Source organism: Emydura macquarii, unplaced genomic scaffold (assembly GCF_026122565.2).
Source record: "Emydura macquarii macquarii isolate MOO-44397 ecotype Brisbane River unplaced genomic scaffold, CSIRO-AGI_Emac_v2 contig_1253, whole genome shotgun sequence".
Taxonomy (NCBI): Eukaryota; Metazoa; Chordata; order Testudines; family Chelidae; genus Emydura; species Emydura macquarii.
In genome coordinates, this window is record NW_027131390.1 from 81,633,268 (window position 1) to 81,652,544 (window position 19,277).

A 19,277-nucleotide genomic window follows, 5' to 3' on the forward strand; every position below is an offset into this window, starting at 1 on the left:
TGTAAAAAAACAAGTACAAATTTTTGGATGCCTCTTCAACTAATGGCATACTTTGGTGTAATCACTTTTGCAGGAACAACACTCCTTAAATATCAAGATTTTTTTCAAAATATCCTATTTTTTTGCACACACACGATGTAATTTTTCAGTTTGTAAGACATTTTTTGTAATCCATAGGGAATCTTTCTTGTAATGACAATTTGGCAGTATTGAAAGTTTGAATGAGCAGATTTCATTGCAAAAGCCATCTGATTCCATGAAAATCAGGAACATTTTTCTAAATATCAGAATTAGTGTAAAACCACTTAGCACTTATAAACTGCTTTACATTTTCCAAATATTACATAAACTTAATTTAACCAGAAATTATGTTTTGTTAGACTGGACTAGTTGAATATAAGGAGGCTGTCGGTGTTGTCATTATTCTATTATTGTTATGATTTATGTTATCGTAGTATCCACGAGCCCTAGTCATGTTCCATGACCCCTTTGTGCTAGGTGCTTAACAAACACAGAATAGAAAGACACAGAGCTGGCAATCGAAGTATAAAACATGATAGAATTAGACAGAGAGTACACAGAAACAATGAGACAATATTGATCAGCAGGGTAGACTGTGGTCAAGGTTCACCAGTAGCCTAAGTGTTATCAAGATTTTTGTAGGCATCACAGAAAAGGATAGTTTTGAGGAGGGATTTGAAGGATAATGAAGTAGCTTTGCAGATGTTTGCGAGTGTTATGAACCGGGATGTAGGCAGTCTTGCCTAGTAGTTAGAGCAGGAGTCAGGTGGGTGGGGTAGGCATCCAGGTTGAGCCAGCACCTGATATCCAGGTTGGGGAACGAAACCAAGGATTGGCACCAGAATCAACTTCCGATTTCCAGAGGCAGGGGTCAAGACAGTCAGAGCCAGGAATCAAAACTGAGGCTCAGAACTGAGGTCAGATGCCAAATGCCAGAGCCAAGGGTCAAGCAAGAGTCAAGGTCAGAACTCAGATCCTGGGGTACCTTTTGAAGTAGTTTATAAAAAAGAAAAGATCAGGAAAACAAACAAAAAAGACCTTCCTCTGGAATATACTCACATATGCTCACCAAATAGTATCAGTATTCTCAACTGATAGCTGTTTCTAAAGCAGTAAGGAATTTATTTCTTTTAAAATAAATATTTTATTAATAATTAAGAATTTATTTCTTTGAAAATAATTTTTATGGATATTGTGAGATTTTGATAGACAATGTGTATCACATCTAGGTAGGAGAGTCCACTGGTGTTTTAGTTTTCGTGAAACTGCAAATTTTGTATAAAACTTTGGATTTCTTGAAAATTTTTGGAGGTTTGCAAAACAGTTTTTCCTTAAATTTATTTTTAAAGAAAATTCAGAAAATAAAGAAAATTTTAAAAAATAATTCTAATTAAAGGTGAGGAAAAAACAACAACAAAATGTATTTGTAACTAAATGTGTGCCATGCAAACAAAAAATATTTTTCTTTCGAAAGCAATTCTTCTTTTGCTTCTAGCCAAAGAGAATACAGCTTAAAAAATGAACTGCTCAAAACTCTGATTTCATGATAGCCAAATGGCACTAGAAGCTCTCAAGGCTTAAGGTCTGTTAAAAAAATGTCACGTGGTTCTTCTAAATTTAGCATAGTACTCTTCCCCTCTGGATCATGTCACAAACTCTGCTCTCATTTACACTGATGCAAATCAAATGTACCACTGACCTCAATGGAGTAATTTCAAATTAACTCCAATGAAAATGAAAGCAGAATTTTGAAAATATATCTGTAAATAAAATAAATCAACTTTTTAGTAAATGCATGCTAAAAAGTTGGAAGGCCAATTTCTTTGGTGTTATCTGTCTGTGTCACACTAGCATTGCAAAGACATCAACCTGACATAACTGCTTAACAATGTTAACCATGCAATTACACCACACTGATAAATCTGGCTCAGAAACTTTATATGGAAAAACATTAAAATATACGCTTAAAGATGGAAACTTTCCTTAAAATGAAGCCATAGTCTGCACCTCTGCCTTCCATGGAACTCAGATTGTCATCCATGGCATTTTTATGTAAAGAGGAAAGGTAGAATATGGCCCTAAACATCCTATGTTCTTCGTTGTTTGTTTTGCATGCTACAGATAAAAGGCAGTGATATTTTAGACTCCAAACTCTCCAGCTCTCATTTCTAATCAGCCTGTGTGTAATGCCCATATTTACAAAATGCAGAGTTCTATATCCTAAGAACAGTCTTTCAAAGACAGAGTGCTGTTATGCGCAGGAGTCGGGCATGCCAGTCGCCTGTTGTAACCAAAAACATGTTTAATCCTGCTGATTTACATAACACTTTAGTAATGTCATGAATGATAGGTATTTCATACATAATATTTAAAGTAATCATAATACTGATAGCAGTGCAAAGTACAAGAGGGACAGAAGGGAATCAAATTGTCCATCTTTATGGATTTTTTTTAATGTTTTTAATGTTTAAAAAAATCAGCATTATAAACGGCAGGAAAAAACTGCTGTTATCATGATACCCTTTTTCACTTTTAACTGCCCTTTTCATTATCTCTAAGGAATCCCTTGACTTCAATAGACATTGGTTCAGGCCCTAAATGCACTGTAGTACCCACCAGATGAGATTTTAATATTGGCTACTAGTACTAACAACTAGCTGATGAGTGTCATGCTACAATGACAGCACTGAGGTGAGATTGAACATTAAATGACCACAGTTTTGTGAACATAAAACCAGCATATAATCATGGCACTAGGCAAGCAATCCTTCCTGAATTATAACTAACCATTGGTAAATCTGTATGGTATTTCTATTCCTGTCATAAAACAGCAGCAAATATTTCAGAGCCCACGTTCCAGGCTCACAGATCTCATTCAGGCTTTATGACCCCTTCACCTATAAGCCCTAGTTCACCGCACACTGTACGCTACTTAACACTTACCTGCCTCAGAAAAGTACAGTTCCTTAAACAAATGCATATAGGGCCCACCGGAATAACATTATAATGGTAGTAAGAGTAGTAGAATCAGGCTCTGATTATTTTTATTAAAAACAAATAGAGCTGTTAATAGTATGTTTTCATTTTAATTGGAGAACACTATAGGGTGAGATTTTCAAAAACTCCTAAGTGACTTGTGCTCCTCCATTGACTTTCAACAGGACTTGTGCTCTTAAGTTACTTAAGTGCTTTTGAAAATCCTACTCATAATTCTTTTGATTGGTAGTTATGGGTTTGGGGGAAGGTTGCCAGCAAGTTCGACTATACCACCTATTACCAATTTATGCTTTCAAATTATTGTTAACAACTCAAGGCTATGTTTTATATTTGCTCCTTACAGAACTATGCCAAACTTATTCCTGGAGCTACTGTTGGACAACTTCAGAAAGATTCTGGAAATATTCTCCAATTAATCATTGATGCATATAAGGTATGTTTATAACATACTTCTCTTTTTGCATGCCTGCTGTTCTTGGATATTACTTTGTGATTTGGTGAAAACAAATGCCTTCAGTTTTATTTCTGCATTGTTTACAAGAACAATATCCGTTGTGCACAGATGCCCAGCAACACAGAAGACCTTTCCGTCAGTCCTGAAAAAAAGAATACTGAAGATTAAATGTTATTTGTGCATGTGCATCACACTGTTTTGCAGTAATATTCGAAGTAATGCACTATTATCTGATGAATGCTATTCTCTGCTTTAGCTATATGGTGGTGCCCCTGTGAGGTCGTTCTATTGTTTTTGAAGGACGGAATACAGGAAGGAAAAGAACATTTGAATGTGTTTAAGATAATTCAGGGAAATGCAAACAGGGACATAAACCTGGTTCTGCCTTTCAGAGACTTGTTTATAAAACAGATCCTGGCTGCCCTGCTCTTTGAAATCAGAGGAACCTCTTTGGGTACATTTACAGGAATATATTCTGGGTACTAGTCCCTGGGTTTTCTTTCCCCTTTTCTTTCCTTTTCTTTATTACAAGTGTATACTCTAGCAATTACTACATTTAAAAAAACCTGTCTGTGTCATTATCATTTCCCATGTTCTTTTTATTCTCACTCCTTTATTTATATTGAAAAGAGACATTTCTAATATGTACAACAATTGTGAAATCTTTTTAAATTAATTGTAATATTTTTAATTCTATGAGTTTCTAATAAAGACTAGCAGATTTTCTGAAATGTAGAAAAATAAATATGACAATGGCACCTTAAAATTAATCTCAAAGGACCACTATTGTAATAGACCTGGGGTGAAATCCTGGCTCCATTGAGGTCAATGGTAAAACTTCCAGTGGAGCCAGGATTTCACCTCTTGAGTTTAACATAGGACTAAGTATAAATACCTTCTGTCGGGGTTAATTGAGGATGGAATTTGAGGACATAGACGGTGGTACTCCACCTTTATGGGTGTAAAGCCACTTTCACTTACTTATCTGCAAGGGAGGTGAGGCTGGGAAATGGATCCTGGCATCTCCCACACATTGCTCAGCACAAGTACATGTTCCTATCATCACAGCAGAGAGTGAGTGGAGTACCAATGAGAGCCACAGCTAGACACCTCTGGTGCCACATATGTATCAAGGCCCCAGGGCTGAGAATTACTTGCAGAGACCCATCAGCCTTTCAGAATTTATTCATGCCCACTTTATTAATGTTAAAGGTTTATTATTCCATTACCTTATGTTTGAAACTCTTTCAAGCACAAAAAGCAAGTTAACACAAACACTAAGAAAATCCTCCTCCCCACCTCCCTGAGTGTAAGATTTATTTTTCAGAATATTTTAAATAAAGATGAAGTGATGCTTTACTGGTATGAAACAAACCACACCATTTCCTTATATTTGGTGGGAGTAAAGAAAAGCTGAAATTGTGGCGGGAATAAAGGTGAACTTATTAAAATTGCATGATTGGGACTTAGAAATTCTAGATTCTAGTTCCAGCTCTGCCACATTCCTGTGTCACTTTGGGAAACTTACGTTTTCTCTCTGTGCTTCAGTTTCCCCATCTGTAAAATAGGAATAATAATGCTTATCTACCTCAGAAAGATGGTGTTAGGTTCAATCTGCAGATGTTTGAAGTGCTTTAGGTTCTTTGCATGAAAACCACAATAGAAACTCAAGTTATTATTAATATCACTCACAGATGTATTGGCCCCTAAAATCTTCAGTGGGAGTAAGCAAATTAGGAAACCATGAGCTGTCAAAATATTTGTTGTAAGATGTTCTCATGTTTCCCCCAAGTATGATTCATAATCTCCAGTAAGCATGTTGCTGCCTGCTTTGACAAAGGTTAAATTCTGTATTAGCTCTGTATCTTCAAAGCACTCGTTCAAGTTGCATTATATCTGAAATCAAGCCTGTTGATTCCCAAGTTATTCCTGCATTCTTAAAAATACAGAGAATTCCACTCTCCCCAGCAGTCAGGTCCCTTTCGGTTTACAGGGTAATAAAGATTGAAGGAATAATATTTTAAACAGATCAGGCACCAGTGTTGATCAGGGAGAGCTGCTGGCAAAGGCTCGAGTTTGTAACACCGCAGATGCCTGTTTCATTCAGGAAATCTTTGAGTGTTTTTGCAGGAACATTTTAATGCTCACTGTATGCCGGAGCCAGATTCTGCTCTCAGTTATGCCCATACAACCCACTGGATTTGAGTCTTTGCTTGAAGTCATGGAGGTAAAAATAGGGTGGAGATTGATCACAGGTTTCCATTCCTTTTCAGCTGAAGGTGATACATATTTTTAATGAAAAAATATTTCCCAAACAGAAAATGGAGATGTGGTGATAACCAAAAGGAAGATGGGTTTATGCACAGCGGCATTTAATTTGTACTTACAATTACAAATTCACTTTTAAATAGTTTTGCAGTACTGCACCTCAATTCCAGTCCTGGACCTCCAATCCAGCTGACAGAGCAAGGAATTTGAAAACCCAGACTACTGTGTGGTACATCCCATAATGTCTGCTTTCCAGCTCTCCTTATTTTAGCATCATTCTCATGGAAGCTGATGCTTTTGTTAGAGCACCAGCTGCTGGAATCAGTTACTGTGCAAGAATCTTTGCTTTCTGTTTTTTAAGGAATTTTCTAGCCTTCATGGCTGCAGACAAAACTTGACCATGTGAACCCTAAACATCCCCATACCATATGGTGAATCGAAAGGACACAACATTTATTATGTATAAACCTCATGATATTAAAGCAAATCTCATAATTTTCTGGGGCTTGATTCATGATTTTTAAATGCTTGGAATTGGCGATAATGTAACTTGGCAATAATGTAACTAAGGGGTAAATCCCTGTTCTCTCCCTATGTGGGTACACAAGACCCTGCTGGCAGCAGAAACTATTTGGTTCCACTGCATGGAGAGGGGGCAGGATTTGGGGATGCCACATATGGGTTGCACACACCCTGTTAGCTGAAACAGAGATCTCTTCGGGGGTTCTGTTGTGCTTCTAAACAGCAGAAATCTGAGTGTGCTGGGGAACAGCAAAGTCAGAGGATGTGCCAATCTTCCCGCTTCAGAGGGAGATGCAGGCAGAACCGAGGCTACTTCAGCCTGGAGCTGGAGTAGCAACCACTGAGCAGTTAGGAGAGAGAGATTGCGTCCTCCCTCCCCCAATCCTCACTGCACAGCCTTGTTGCTCAAACTGTGTGCTGGAAAGTGAATTTGGAGCTAAATGAATATGTTAGACATCTTGCTTAACCAATGTGCTGCTATCCTTTATTTTATTAAAATAATATTTTAGTGAGGTTTTTCAGATGGAAAGACACAATTAAAATTAGACATAATCAAGATATACAGATAATATTCTAGAGAATCCAGAGCTCATACAAACGAGACAGGAATGTTAGCTATGTAGATTTATACATATTCCACTTGAAGTTTCAGCGAATGCCCATTGAACCTAGAACCTTTACTCAAGTGAGTGAGCCCATTCATTAGGCTGACTCACCTGAGGGTCTGCCAGATTGCTCCAGGGAGATTAAGAAGTGGACATTTTCAAAAGCATCTAAAGTATTTAGCACCAATCCCATTGAAAGTCAGTGGGACTTGTGCTCCTAAATCCCCTAAGCACTAATTAAAATTTCCCATCAAATGGATTATGTATCTGAGGTCTTGAGGTGCTCTATTGATTTGAATTCCAAAGCTCATTAAAGTCCACAGGAGTCCATCTTGCCATAGTCGTCAGTGAGCTTTGGATCAAGTCCAAGTGTATTGTCAAAAGTGTTATGCAAAAGTATTTAAGAATTAAACATAAAAAGCAAAGTGTGAGGGAACACAGGGAGAAACTTGAAGAGTCTCTTTCACTTAAGAAATGATAGTGTGATTTCTGGCATTACTGAATCTGTTTTGAAATCCAAGCAAGAGCTCATGAACTGAAAGTGTTTCCATCTGGGGAACAGAAGAAAACAGGAAGAAGAAGAGACTTAGATTTACACAACGGAGTGAGCCAGAGTCAGAGGATTAGGACTGGCTCTGGCACTGGAAAAATAAGGCCAAATCCTGGAGTCTTCACACAGGCCATTCTCAGACAAAACTGAAGTCAATGGGTATTATGCCTGAATAAAGATAGTGAGGTTACATGCTAAACAAGGAAAGCTACAGTGTTAGCCATGCGATTGTATAAATTTCTCAATAAGACCAAGGCTAAATTAAAACCTGCAGAAGGGAGCAGAGTACTTAGAAATAAAGAAGACTTATTAGAGCATTAAGTACATTCACCTAAAAGTGCAGGATATAGTCGCTCTGGTATCAGATATTCAGTTGATATTCCAGTTGACTGTAGTCTAAAGGCCGATATAGTTTGCACTTTCTTCTTTTGTTCATTTTCCTTTTTTCTTGCAAGAGAGAAGTATGTAAATAAAGTACCAAATTTCTGAATTCTTCACTGCATAGATAAGGTTGAGTTTTTTCAATATACATCACAGATATGGAGCATTAGCAACCATTCCATCCATCATGTTTCTTTTCTTTAAGGAGCTACGATCTGAAGTGGAGCTGGAGGTGTTAGGAGACACAGAAGGACTCAATCTCTCTTTCACAGCAATCTGTAACAATGGTTCCATTTTTCCACACCAGAGGAAATGTTCCTATATAAAAGTGGGAGACACAGTAAGTAGATAAGATTCTCAAATGACATTCATTCCCATACAACTGAGAGAGACTTTTAGAACACCGAGGCAGAAATCTTGCTCCCTTTATTTAATAAATCTCGTCGAAACAAATTGAGAGTTAGACAATACCTAATAAATTCTTGTCCTGTGCTGTGTATTGTATTTCCAGAGTATTCTTTGCATTTCATATGCTGCAGTCACGAATGGTTAATATATTTTCTTTTCCAGGTCTCTTTCAACATGACAGTAAGCCTACCTACCTGTGAGAAAAGTAGGCGGCATATTGTAATAAAGCCTGTGGGCCTGAGTGATGCCCTGGAAATTGATATTCAGCTGGAATGCAGCTGTAACTGTCAGAAGGAGGCTGAGATGAACAGTTCCAAATGCAGCAATGGAAAGGGTTCTTTTGAGTGTGGAGTCTGTGCCTGCAACCCTGGCTACATGGGTCCTTACTGTGAATGTAATGAAAACTCCCTGAGCACAAATTCCTGTAAAGGGTCTCCAGAGCAGGGATCCTGCAGCGGGAGAGGCGACTGTTACTGTGGGCAGTGTATTTGCCATTTCTCAGTGTACGGGAATATTTATGGGCCATACTGTGAATGTGACAATTTCTCTTGTCTGAGATTTAAAGGATTGCAATGTGCAGGTATGTCTCCCGTAAGCTATTTTTAACATCTATATTATAATCCTTTATATATATATATATATATGTAACCTTCATTATAGATGTATTCCCAGATGTGAGTGTGCAGATCTGAAATTTTAAAATACCTTAATTATAAGGGTTAGTTGGAAAACAAGAATTCTGTTTTGCAAAAAAAGGCAAGGTTTTGACATTTGTTTTCATTACACATTGGAATGAAACCAGGACCTTCAAAAATGTCTGCAAAAAAATGAGAGCGAGACTTTCACACTCCAGAATACCCTATATCCCAGTGGTTAGGGCACTCACCTTGAGATGCAAATTCGCCACTGTCAGATCAATCTATCCAGATCAATTGAGTGGTCAGAGAAGACCAGCTCAATCAATCCGGAAGTCGACCTGTTAAAACCACCCCCTCAAGTGGCACAGCACAATGAAGACTCCGTGCACAATGGAAGTTAAGAAGTCGACGGGAGTTACGCAAGCTACTCTGTGTAGCTTACGTAACTCCTGTCGACTGCCGCCGAATTTTAAGGTAAGTGTAGACCAGGCCCCAGTGAGCACCCTAACCACCAGGCTATAGCAGCAGTGTCTCAATCTCTCCTGTGGAGCTCTTCCATTCTTTACAAATAATTAAATATTAATTGGACCAGAGAGAATAAGTGACTGTACCCCAGTGGTTAGAATACCACCAGGGAGACAGAGATTCAAGTCACATCACAGGTGAGTGCCGTAAGCACCAGCTATTGGCTTCTCCTCGGTGTCTGTCCGTCTCTCTAATTTTGTCATCAAAACCAACCCATTTCTGAATCTGTCCCCAAAACTGTACAATTTCTCTGTCTGATAATTATCCAAGAATGCCCTCTGTAATTAATCGCTTTCAGCCTGGTTCTGATCTCACACTTGTTTTATACCAGTAATGCCAATGATATAAGTGGTATTGCTCTTGATTTACATCAATGTAAGTGAAATCAGAGGCAGGCCCTTTATATTTATTTTCTTTGTCTGGGCTGAATTCTGTCTGCTACAGTGTTGTAAATCCAGAGCAAGTCCATTCAAAATAATGGGAATGGAGTTAAACTGGCATCAATCTGGTGTAGCACAGTTGTGAATCAGAGAGGCTGGAGTTATCCCAGTGTTAATTAAAGGACAACTTGACCCATGATCATCAAGTCTTATTTCCCACCCAGATATATCAGAAGTGACTCCATTAAAGTGAATGGAGTTGTGTTGGTTTAAGTGAGATGTGAATCAGGCCCTTTCATGTTTAACTATACATTGAATAGGGTGGGCTTTTTTTAACATGAGAGATGCTGGTAGTAGTGAAAATGTGCATTCTGAAACTGAATACTTGTAATGACCTCTTCTGTCAGTTTTAAACGAACACCCTAACATGGCAGGATAACTATTTCTTTTCCAGGTAATGGGGATTGTGACTGTGGTGAATGTGTATGCCACAGGGGATGGACTGGTGAATATTGTAACTGCACAACTGACATTAACGCCTGCATTTCTGAGGATAGAATACTGTGCAGTGGAAGAGGTGAATGCGTTTGTGGAAAATGTGTTTGCACAAATCCTGGGGCCTCGGGTAGCACATGTGAAAGATGCCCTACATGTGGTGATCCTTGTAGTTCCAAACGGTAATGTACTGTTTTTACCATGTTTGTATTTTCTGCTTCATTCAGATGTGCACAGTAATAGCTCAGGGGAGCTCTTCCCACCACGTTTTTCCTGGGTATTGGTGCCAGAACCTGAGGGCTTCTCTACTTCTCCTGTGGGGTCTAATCAAAATGCAGAAACCAAACATTTCTCAGCATTGTTCCTCTAGCTCTCAAAATGAACTTTAGGGAAAATACTTCCCCTAGGTTCAGCTGGCACAGAACACCATGTCACGTTTTCACTTCTGATACTTGGTTGTACAAAGAAGCCCCACAATGAACTCAGCTGAGTAACACTGAAATCTGTTCATGGAACATGATGACATCACCCGGCACTGCCAATATCACAGAAAGGAAAACAGACAGGGAAGAAACATATACTAAAGTTTGCAAATGACTATTAATTTGCTTATGTCTATGGATTCATAAGGCAGAGTTCTGCTGTCAGAAGCTACACCAGATTTACACATGTTTACCAGCTCAGATACCAAACTCAGCTAAATGCAGCTTGGATTAAGCAGGTGCAGCTGCCATGGAAGTGTCTGGGTGAGTTCAGTGTAGATAAAAACAGTGGTGTAAGTTATGCATCAGATGTAAGTTGTGCTGAGGTAGATTGTAAGTGGCAAAGTAGTGCTGATTTTGTCTTCACTGAGATACGTAAAAGCAGCGAAGCTTGCACGCTAAGGGGGCAGAGGAAGATATATCGGTAAAAGCATCTAAAAAGAGTATAAGATAAAGCAGACGTTCTAAAAACACACATTAAAATGCCTGCACTATCCCCAAATTTTCCAGAGCTAAATTCAGCACCGATGTAAGTATGCACAACTGCCCAATTAGGCAAGGTGCTTGAATTGGTTTCCATAGAATACCAAATTGGTGCAAAAGTATATTTTGCCTGGTCATAGAGTGCTAAATCAGTGCAAGTTACATTAAAGTATTGTTTCTCTGCTACTTACGTTGTTTTATACCCGAGGCCTGCTTCTTCTCCCACACTGTCTTTTCACCTTTGGAGTTCCATTGTCTTATCTTCCATATATCATTGTAAATGAGAAAGGAACCAGTTCCATGATGCATAACTTATACCACCATGGATCTATACAACTAGTGGATCAGGTCCAAAAAGGCCAACACAGTTTGCTCAATACTTGCATCCATAGGCTAAGTAATATTTTGCGTAAATATAGTCCTTGAGTATAAGAACATTATGCAGTAAATATATTGAGCTATTTATAATCTGACTAATTCAGCAGACTAATAGAAGATCTTTACTTATATGATGTGCATTGAGTTAGCACATTAAAAATATATTCCACATCATTCATTTGTCAGACCTTTTCCATCTCTCCTCTTTCTCTGTCATGTCACAGCAGCTGAAACACATGGCTGAAAAAGCCAAGAGAGAGAAGATGTGGAAGACATTGCTAAACTAAGAGACAAGGTCAGAGGGGACTGAGAGACATGGCTTGGCAGCTAAGAAAGTGAGGGCAGTAGTTTGAGAAACATGGCAAATATGACAAAAACACCAACACCACTGAATGTATCTACATTTGATAGGGGCTATCCCATTACCCACTCATGTATTCTATTCACTGCTTCACTTCTGAGTGATAAGGTCACCCCCATCTCATGAAGGCAATCACAGTACCCTCAGCATTATTCTCATGGAGGTATGTAATTCAATGCAACAACTGTGATGGCCAGTTTCTTTTTTAAATAGTCAGTCCTACAGCATTGTTCTCAGAGTCTCAGCCCCTGAATCCAGTCAATGCTTTAAACCTAGAATTGTTCCAATATACTTTTTGACAACAATTTTCTTATGTTAACTTCATTTATGTATTTTCTTTATTCCACTAGCAGACTCTGGACCAGCTCCAGCTCCCATTGAATCACTGGGAGACTTTTTGGTGACTTCAGAGGGAGTTGGATCAGACCTGAGTTTGTTTTTAAATATTCCAGTCATTGTACAAGTAAATAAAGTAAATAAGATATTTTGAAGTTACTTTGCTAATAAACTTGCATTACTTAATTAGCATCTATGATGGTAGCTCCTGAGACAAGTACTCATATTTGAAAGACAGCTAAGACACCTGAACACGTTTTTAATCACTTGTAAATGTAACACATTATTTAAGAGATTTTAAACATACAAAGATTTATATTAGGTGCTCAGTCCTGCTGGCATTGAAGTCCATATCAAATTAGTCCATTTTAATAGACATTCTCCTGATCCATATTTAGTGTAGGCTTAATTCAGAACCATTATCTTTAAAAATGAATGTTACGTATGAGTAACTCCATTTCTTTAGCAGACATACATGAATAATGTTGCCTCAGGTTCTGTCTGGTAACTAACAAGAGCTTAGAGAGAAAGAGGGCAGAAAAAAAAGTTAACTACAGTACCTTTATTCAGGGGTGGTTTTTTTTTTTTTTTTTTTTTTTTTTTTTTTTTTTTTTTTTTTTGAGGCAATACATATCACATTTCTGAGAACTACTGTATCCATAGCACAAGATCTTTTGTTGGCTTCTTTTTAAAATGTAGACTGCATGTATATTCCTCTTTATATTGGTGCTTTCTGACAAACAGAGATTGATGAGCTTTTAAATGATTTTTCACAGGAGCTGCATAGAATGTCATTTGGCTTCTGATGTCCAGTCACAGGGAGAATGCAATGAAAAATGTAAATTAGCTGATGCAACTGTCAGCAGTGCAGAAGGTTTGTACATTTATTTATTTAACTGCCTTATTAATTGTAGCTTTATTTTTCATTAGTTTTACACAAAAGTATATATAGTATCTGGAAATTACTGCAATATGTACACATTTTTCCCTGGGATTGGCTCAAAGAAATTATATTAGGTTATTTGACCCAATAACTATCATAACCTATATATACAGTACTGCACTGCAAAACATCCTTATTAATAGCAATCAGAACTATTTATCCCTTCAGGTTAGTTAACTCACCACTATACACCCAGTCTCCTAACCAACTTTCAAAAACTATAATCCACCTATGGCTAAATTTTAAACTTATTTGCACTAATACAATTCCCAATGAAAGCAGGGTCCTGACAAAAGCATCTGGGTGTAAAATCATACTCCACCCATAAGTTTCATTGTAGTTTCTGCCCTCAGATGCACATGCAGTGATCCCACTGATGTTCATGAGAACTTCCATGACCAAAATTGGCGTTGAATAAATTACCTTCATAGATAAAGAAATATAACTTTAAACAAGACCACTATGCCAATATCATTAATGTTTTTTCTAAACAGAAAAAAAGAGAGGTGCCTCAGTGTAGTTATGTACACTGGAAAGTTTGTAATTACTTCAATGTCAACTAATACCCTGACGTGTTGTAATTCTGAGGCAAGGCAGAACAATCACTATGCTGTAAACATATCACAGCTATGACTTCACCTTTAGATCAGGCAAATACAAGAATTAGAACAACAATGCAGAATGTTTGATGTGCATCTTGAGAGTGTGTGCACTAAACCGTTCGGAATTTACCCACAGGTTCATAGATAGAAGCAATTCAGTGACATTTACATCCTTTCTGAGATCAGCTTCAGCCCCGTTGTTGCTGTTTTGTTACTATTATAGATATCAAATACAATGTGTAAAATTTGTAAGAATTTATCTTTGTGGGCAGGGAGGGCAATATTGTATTCCAGGACTTAATATCTTACCATGATTAATGTATGTGTTATGCATTCATGAACATATGGAATTCTATAAGTTGTGAGTTCATAAAAAGCAATTAATCATTGTTCAAATGATAGATAAATATCTTTGGATGATACTAATCTATAAATGCAAATAAATCTCTACGGTTTATGGTAAAAGTATAATAAGTAGCATATATTCTCAAAATTCTCAAAAACATACAAGTAAAATAATAATAAATTGGATGAACATGTTTGCTTGGATAGTTATTTAAAAGACTGTGGATAGCATGTATCTGTGTACCTTACATACAATTTTTAGCATCATTGTGTTCTTAATACAACTTTTCAAAATGCTGTCATTGAATGGCAGATATCTGTAGACAAGGAGAGCTCGAGCATTGTATTTTAAGATATCCATAATACTACTGAAAATTGGGAATAGGCCATTGCATAGTCTATATCTCAGTGTGTTTAAAGAGAGAGAATGGGAGTGTGACAGTGCTTCATCCTAATTTTGCACTTCCACCTCTTTCAAGAGCTGCCCTTCCCTGTCCGTGATCTTCAGCAACTGTAGACTTTGATTTTCTTCATAACAGTAGTAGCAACTGCTGTAGTAAAAACTGCATAATAGTTTCCATTCTGACCGCACAAATAAAATAATTATTGCAAACTTTATTTGAACAGCTCTACACTTGATCCAAAATAACTCAGGGTGCTAGGTAGAATGATTGATTGAGGCATGGAAACAGGGCCCCCACATGGGGGAGAAGGGTACACTTTACTGGGGCCATGGGGGACCAGCCCAGACTGCAACCCCCATTACCATGAGGAAAAAATGTTTCATGGCTCATGAGATTATATGTATGGGATGAGGGATTGTGGTACGTGTGTGGGAGAGGGCCCGTGCTACAAGTTAGTACTGGGCCTGAAAAAATTATGCTTGGGCCCTGCATGGAAATAGCCCTCAACGTGAAGTGCCTTTAGTGGCCTGGAGAAAATTAATACTTAAAAAGAAAAATAATCAGAGGTTCTAAAAACAACAATAAAAGAATTGTAATAGAATGAGAAGTCATCAAGTTGTGCATTATACTTGCCCTATGTAGCTGCATAATCTTGTCACTATTATCCTTGTTCTTCCTCTCCCCGTTTCTCATTCGTTTTGTTCGTTACACGTATTTGTTGCATTTCATCCTATATTTAGATTGTAAGATCTGAGGCCTGGGCCATCTCTTAATCTGGGTTTATAAAGTGCTTAGTGTTTATAAAGATGCCTGATTGAGGCATCCAGGTGCTACTGTGATAAATAATAATACTCGTGGGTTTGACTTAACCAAGTTTTCTAACCCTTTGAAATTGTATATAGAGTGGGGGGAATGTTGGTTAGTCTCTGAAAGGTCTGATCCAAATCCCAGTAAAGTCAATATGAAAGCCGACAATGGCTTCAATAGGAGCTGGGTCAAGTCCAAAGTGTGCAGCTAAGGAAGACTGCATGGCTAATATAGCTGCATAATGGCAAGTGAAGTGAAGCTGCATATGGACTGAGGCAAAGGGTCTAGAGCAGTGGTTCTCAACAAGGGGTACGCAGAGCTCTTCCAGGGATTACATCAACTCATCTAGTTATTTGATTAATTTTACAACAGGCTACATAAAAAGCACTAGCGAAGGCAATACAAACTAAAATGTCATACAGACAATTACTTGTTTATACTGCTCTATATACCAACACTGAAACGTAAGTACAAGATTTATATTCTAATTGATTGATTTTATATTTATATGGTAAAAATGAGAAAGTAAGCAATTTTTCAGTAATAGTATACCGTGACACTTCTGTATTTTTATGTCTGATTTTGTAAGCAAGTAGTTTTTAAGTGAGGTGAAACCTGGGGTACGCAAGACAAATCAGACTCCTGAAAGGGGTACAGTAGTTTGGAAAAGTTGAGAGCCACTAGTCTAGAGGATTGTTCATGCCTTTCCTATAGACCTAGTAATAGGCTGCAAAAAAGTTAAGAAAGGTTGCCCATTTTGTAAGGTTCACGAAGGAAGGAGCCCTGTTCTGTTGCATTTTAGGAATCTTGCAACTTGGCCAGGTGCAAAGCAACATTGACTTGAGCATTTCTTGATTTTTTGAGTGCTTAACTGTGAAATTGGAACCTTTTTAAACAGATTTTTATATGGGATATTAAAAAGCTCTAAATAGATTTTGTCTGAAAAATTCCTTTACTAATAATTGTTACAGGTAAAACCTGAGCTGGTTAAAACTGAGAAACCGTTAAACACATGCATGTTTTTCTCTGTTTCTTCAGATTGCCTACTTAGTGCATGTGGCCATGCCCTGTGCAGAGTCAGTTTCGTTTCCCCCTTTTTAAGCACTAGCATCACATTTATAAGTGCTGTGCAGGAAGCTCACTTGAATGTTGTTGCCCCTACACTCCGAAAAGGCATCAAAGTAACACAGCAACTGTGGAGGTGCTGAAGTTTCTGAGTTTATATAGATGCTGCTTATGTTACTGATTTTCATGGATGAAGAGAAGTTGTTGAATTAATTTTAAGTATTAAAAATTCTAAATTTCTTAAAATTGCTGAGATATCCGCAAAAATCTGTAGGTCCCACAGGAGCCAGAGAAGGAAACTGAGGAAAAGTCAAGGGGGCAGCTCTCCCTCCATATCGTTAGTTTGGAGCTACAAGCCAGGGAGCAGGAACATATTCACCTAGCCTGTAGAACCAGGCAGAGGAGAGGATCAGGGAAGTGAGCTGCAGACTGGGGAGAGGGCCAGGCACTTACTTGGAGCTGCATCCCTGAGGCACATGAACAGTCAGGGTTCAGTGTGTTCCCATGCTCCGGTCCCAGCTCTGCTCCACAAACACATCCCCATCAAGCCTACACATGTTCCCCTACTATTTGTATGAGTCACAATAAAGTAATTTTAAAAGCCCAGGACAGTATGATTAAAAAAAACTAAAAGGAGCCTAAGAGGCAGATATTTGACAAAAAGTGATTTTGTTCCGCTTTGGTATAATTAAGAACATTTAAGCGGAGGTTGCTTCCTGTCTCAGTGCAACATAAACCTCAGGCACTAATCATATAGTCTTGCTGCCTAAGATGAACCTTGCATGATGCCTTACCCAGTTCAATGCTGAAACACTTCAGAAAGAATTAAACTGGGGTGTGAACTTATTCTTCAAATAGATTTGTTTTTAAAATCAGCTCTTTACTGTTGTTTTATTTAAGTTCTTTTTCTTTTTTGAGGTGGGGAATGATCGGGATAAATTTTTTTAAAACGACAAACAAGAAAATTTCCAGATAACCTGATAAATGCTGCAGTCTGAAATTCTTTTGCGTGTTCAGGCACCCATTCAGATTTAACTGCATTTTGTGTGTTCTCAGGGCCCAATTCACCACTGTTACTGTAGTTTTACACTGGTGTAACTCCACTGATTTCAAACTTTGCTGTAATTAATGGCATAAAACTGGAGTAATGTAATCAATCATTGGCGCATATACTGTAATTAGTGCAAATTACACAGCTCTAGCCATACTGAAGAATCTGAGTTATGAACACCAGAGTTACAAACTGACCAGTCAACCACACGCCTCATTTGGAACCAGAAATACACAATCAGGCAGCAGCAGAGACCCCTCCCCAAAAGGCAAATATAGTACAGTACTGTGTTAAATGTAAACTACTAAAAAAGCGGGGGGAAGTATTTAAAAAAAGATTTGACAAGGTAAGGAAACTGTTTCTGTGCCTGTTTCATTTAAATTAAGATGGTTAAAAGCTGCGTTCTTCTTCTGAATAGTAAAGTTTCAAAGCTGTATTAAGTCAGGGTTCAGTTGTAAAGTTTTGAAAGAACCATGATGTTTTGTTCAGAGTTACGAACATTTGAGAGTTATGAACAGCCTCCATTCCCGAGGTGCTCATAACACTGAGGTTCTACAGTACTTTTATGTTGTCTTGTTACTAAAAGCTCAGTGCACCGTAACAGGCTGTCCTGTGAGTATGAATTAAAAAGAACCTAGATAATTCCTGGTGTTAATGACTTCATATACTAAAATATTTCTCGTCAGAGGAATGAATATATTCAATATAAATTAAATTTAAGAAATTAAAATCTGAACTCAAGCCCCCAAAAAATCATGAGATTATTTTACAAGTCATAAAGTAACAAATTTGGGGATTCTTTTATTTGCTTTTTGGTTCTTGAGTCTTTTGAGTGCACTTGGGTTAGATTTTCAAGCTTTTCTGTACCGTACTGAGAACTAGAAATTTACCTTAGTTTTCATTAAAAAAAAATATATATATATATATATTCTCTTGTAATCACTTGACTATGGCTACGTTGTGTCCTCATATATGATAAATGAAGGCCAAATTTTCTGAAAGTATATGATACGTGGTAAGTGAAAGAGAACATTATGTATGTATGGTAGCTTCCTGTAAAATTCTCTTATTGTAGCCAAAATTTTTGCTTTCTTTGTGATACGGATGTTTCAGCGGTTTAGGTTTTTTAACACAGTTAATCCATATTATGGGCTACGTGGCACTACTTACTCAGCCAAACTCCCATAAAGCTTTGTCTGAAGGGATGGTGAACAGAGTCTTAAGTGACAATAATATTTCATTTTAAAAAATCTATTTGACAAACTTCTAGTTTTCTCACGTCTATCCAAAAATAACAAAGACTGACAGGCTTTTAAAAAAAAATTTTTAAAAGGAAAAGCTAATTTTTAGAGCTAAGTTATTATATAAATGTCTTGACACCAAGGTTTATAACAGAAGCACAACAGATGTTCAGCTATAGAGGTGTTAGCAGGCATTGCTAAAAATGCAGGATATTTTCTTAACTTAAAGATATTACATAATGTTAAAACTGGAATTGTGAAGCTTCCGGAATTGGAGATAGAGTCTCAGATTCCAATCATTTTGCTGCTTTTTTATTTTCTGCCACAGCTATTCATCTCCCTTCTCACTTCTCCTACCCCCCCAACTCACTCCCAACCTCTTGAATGAACTCAGCATGAAAGGTTCCCTACTTTGGAAAGGTTTGAAAAAAACTGGATTAAGTTTTCCTGCAGAACTACATTAACTGAAGGGGCAAGTAAAACTGGGGAGATTGTCATCTTGGATTACTTTTGTATCTGCCTTCCACTGAATCAC

The 19,277-nt window shown here is 37.7% G+C and overlaps 1 protein-coding gene across 2 annotated transcripts in view; it reads left to right on the forward strand.

Moving 5' to 3' along the window:
- The window catches only part of ITGB6 (integrin subunit beta 6), a 42,974-nt gene that overhangs the window by 11,550 nt on the left and 12,147 nt on the right, over positions 1–19,277 (forward strand). The window contains exons 8-12 of one of the 2 annotated variants that reach the window (XM_067549377.1): positions 3,362–3,451; positions 8,004–8,138; positions 8,369–8,786; positions 10,204–10,426; positions 13,061–13,158. In XM_067549377.1, coding sequence (XP_067405478.1) covers positions 3,362–3,451; positions 8,004–8,138; positions 8,369–8,786; positions 10,204–10,426; positions 13,061–13,158 — 964 coding nt within the window. The remainder of the gene's footprint in view (positions 1–3,361; positions 3,452–8,003; positions 8,139–8,368; positions 8,787–10,203; positions 10,427–13,060; positions 13,159–19,277) is intronic. The other variant, XM_067549378.1, reaches the window with a different exon arrangement.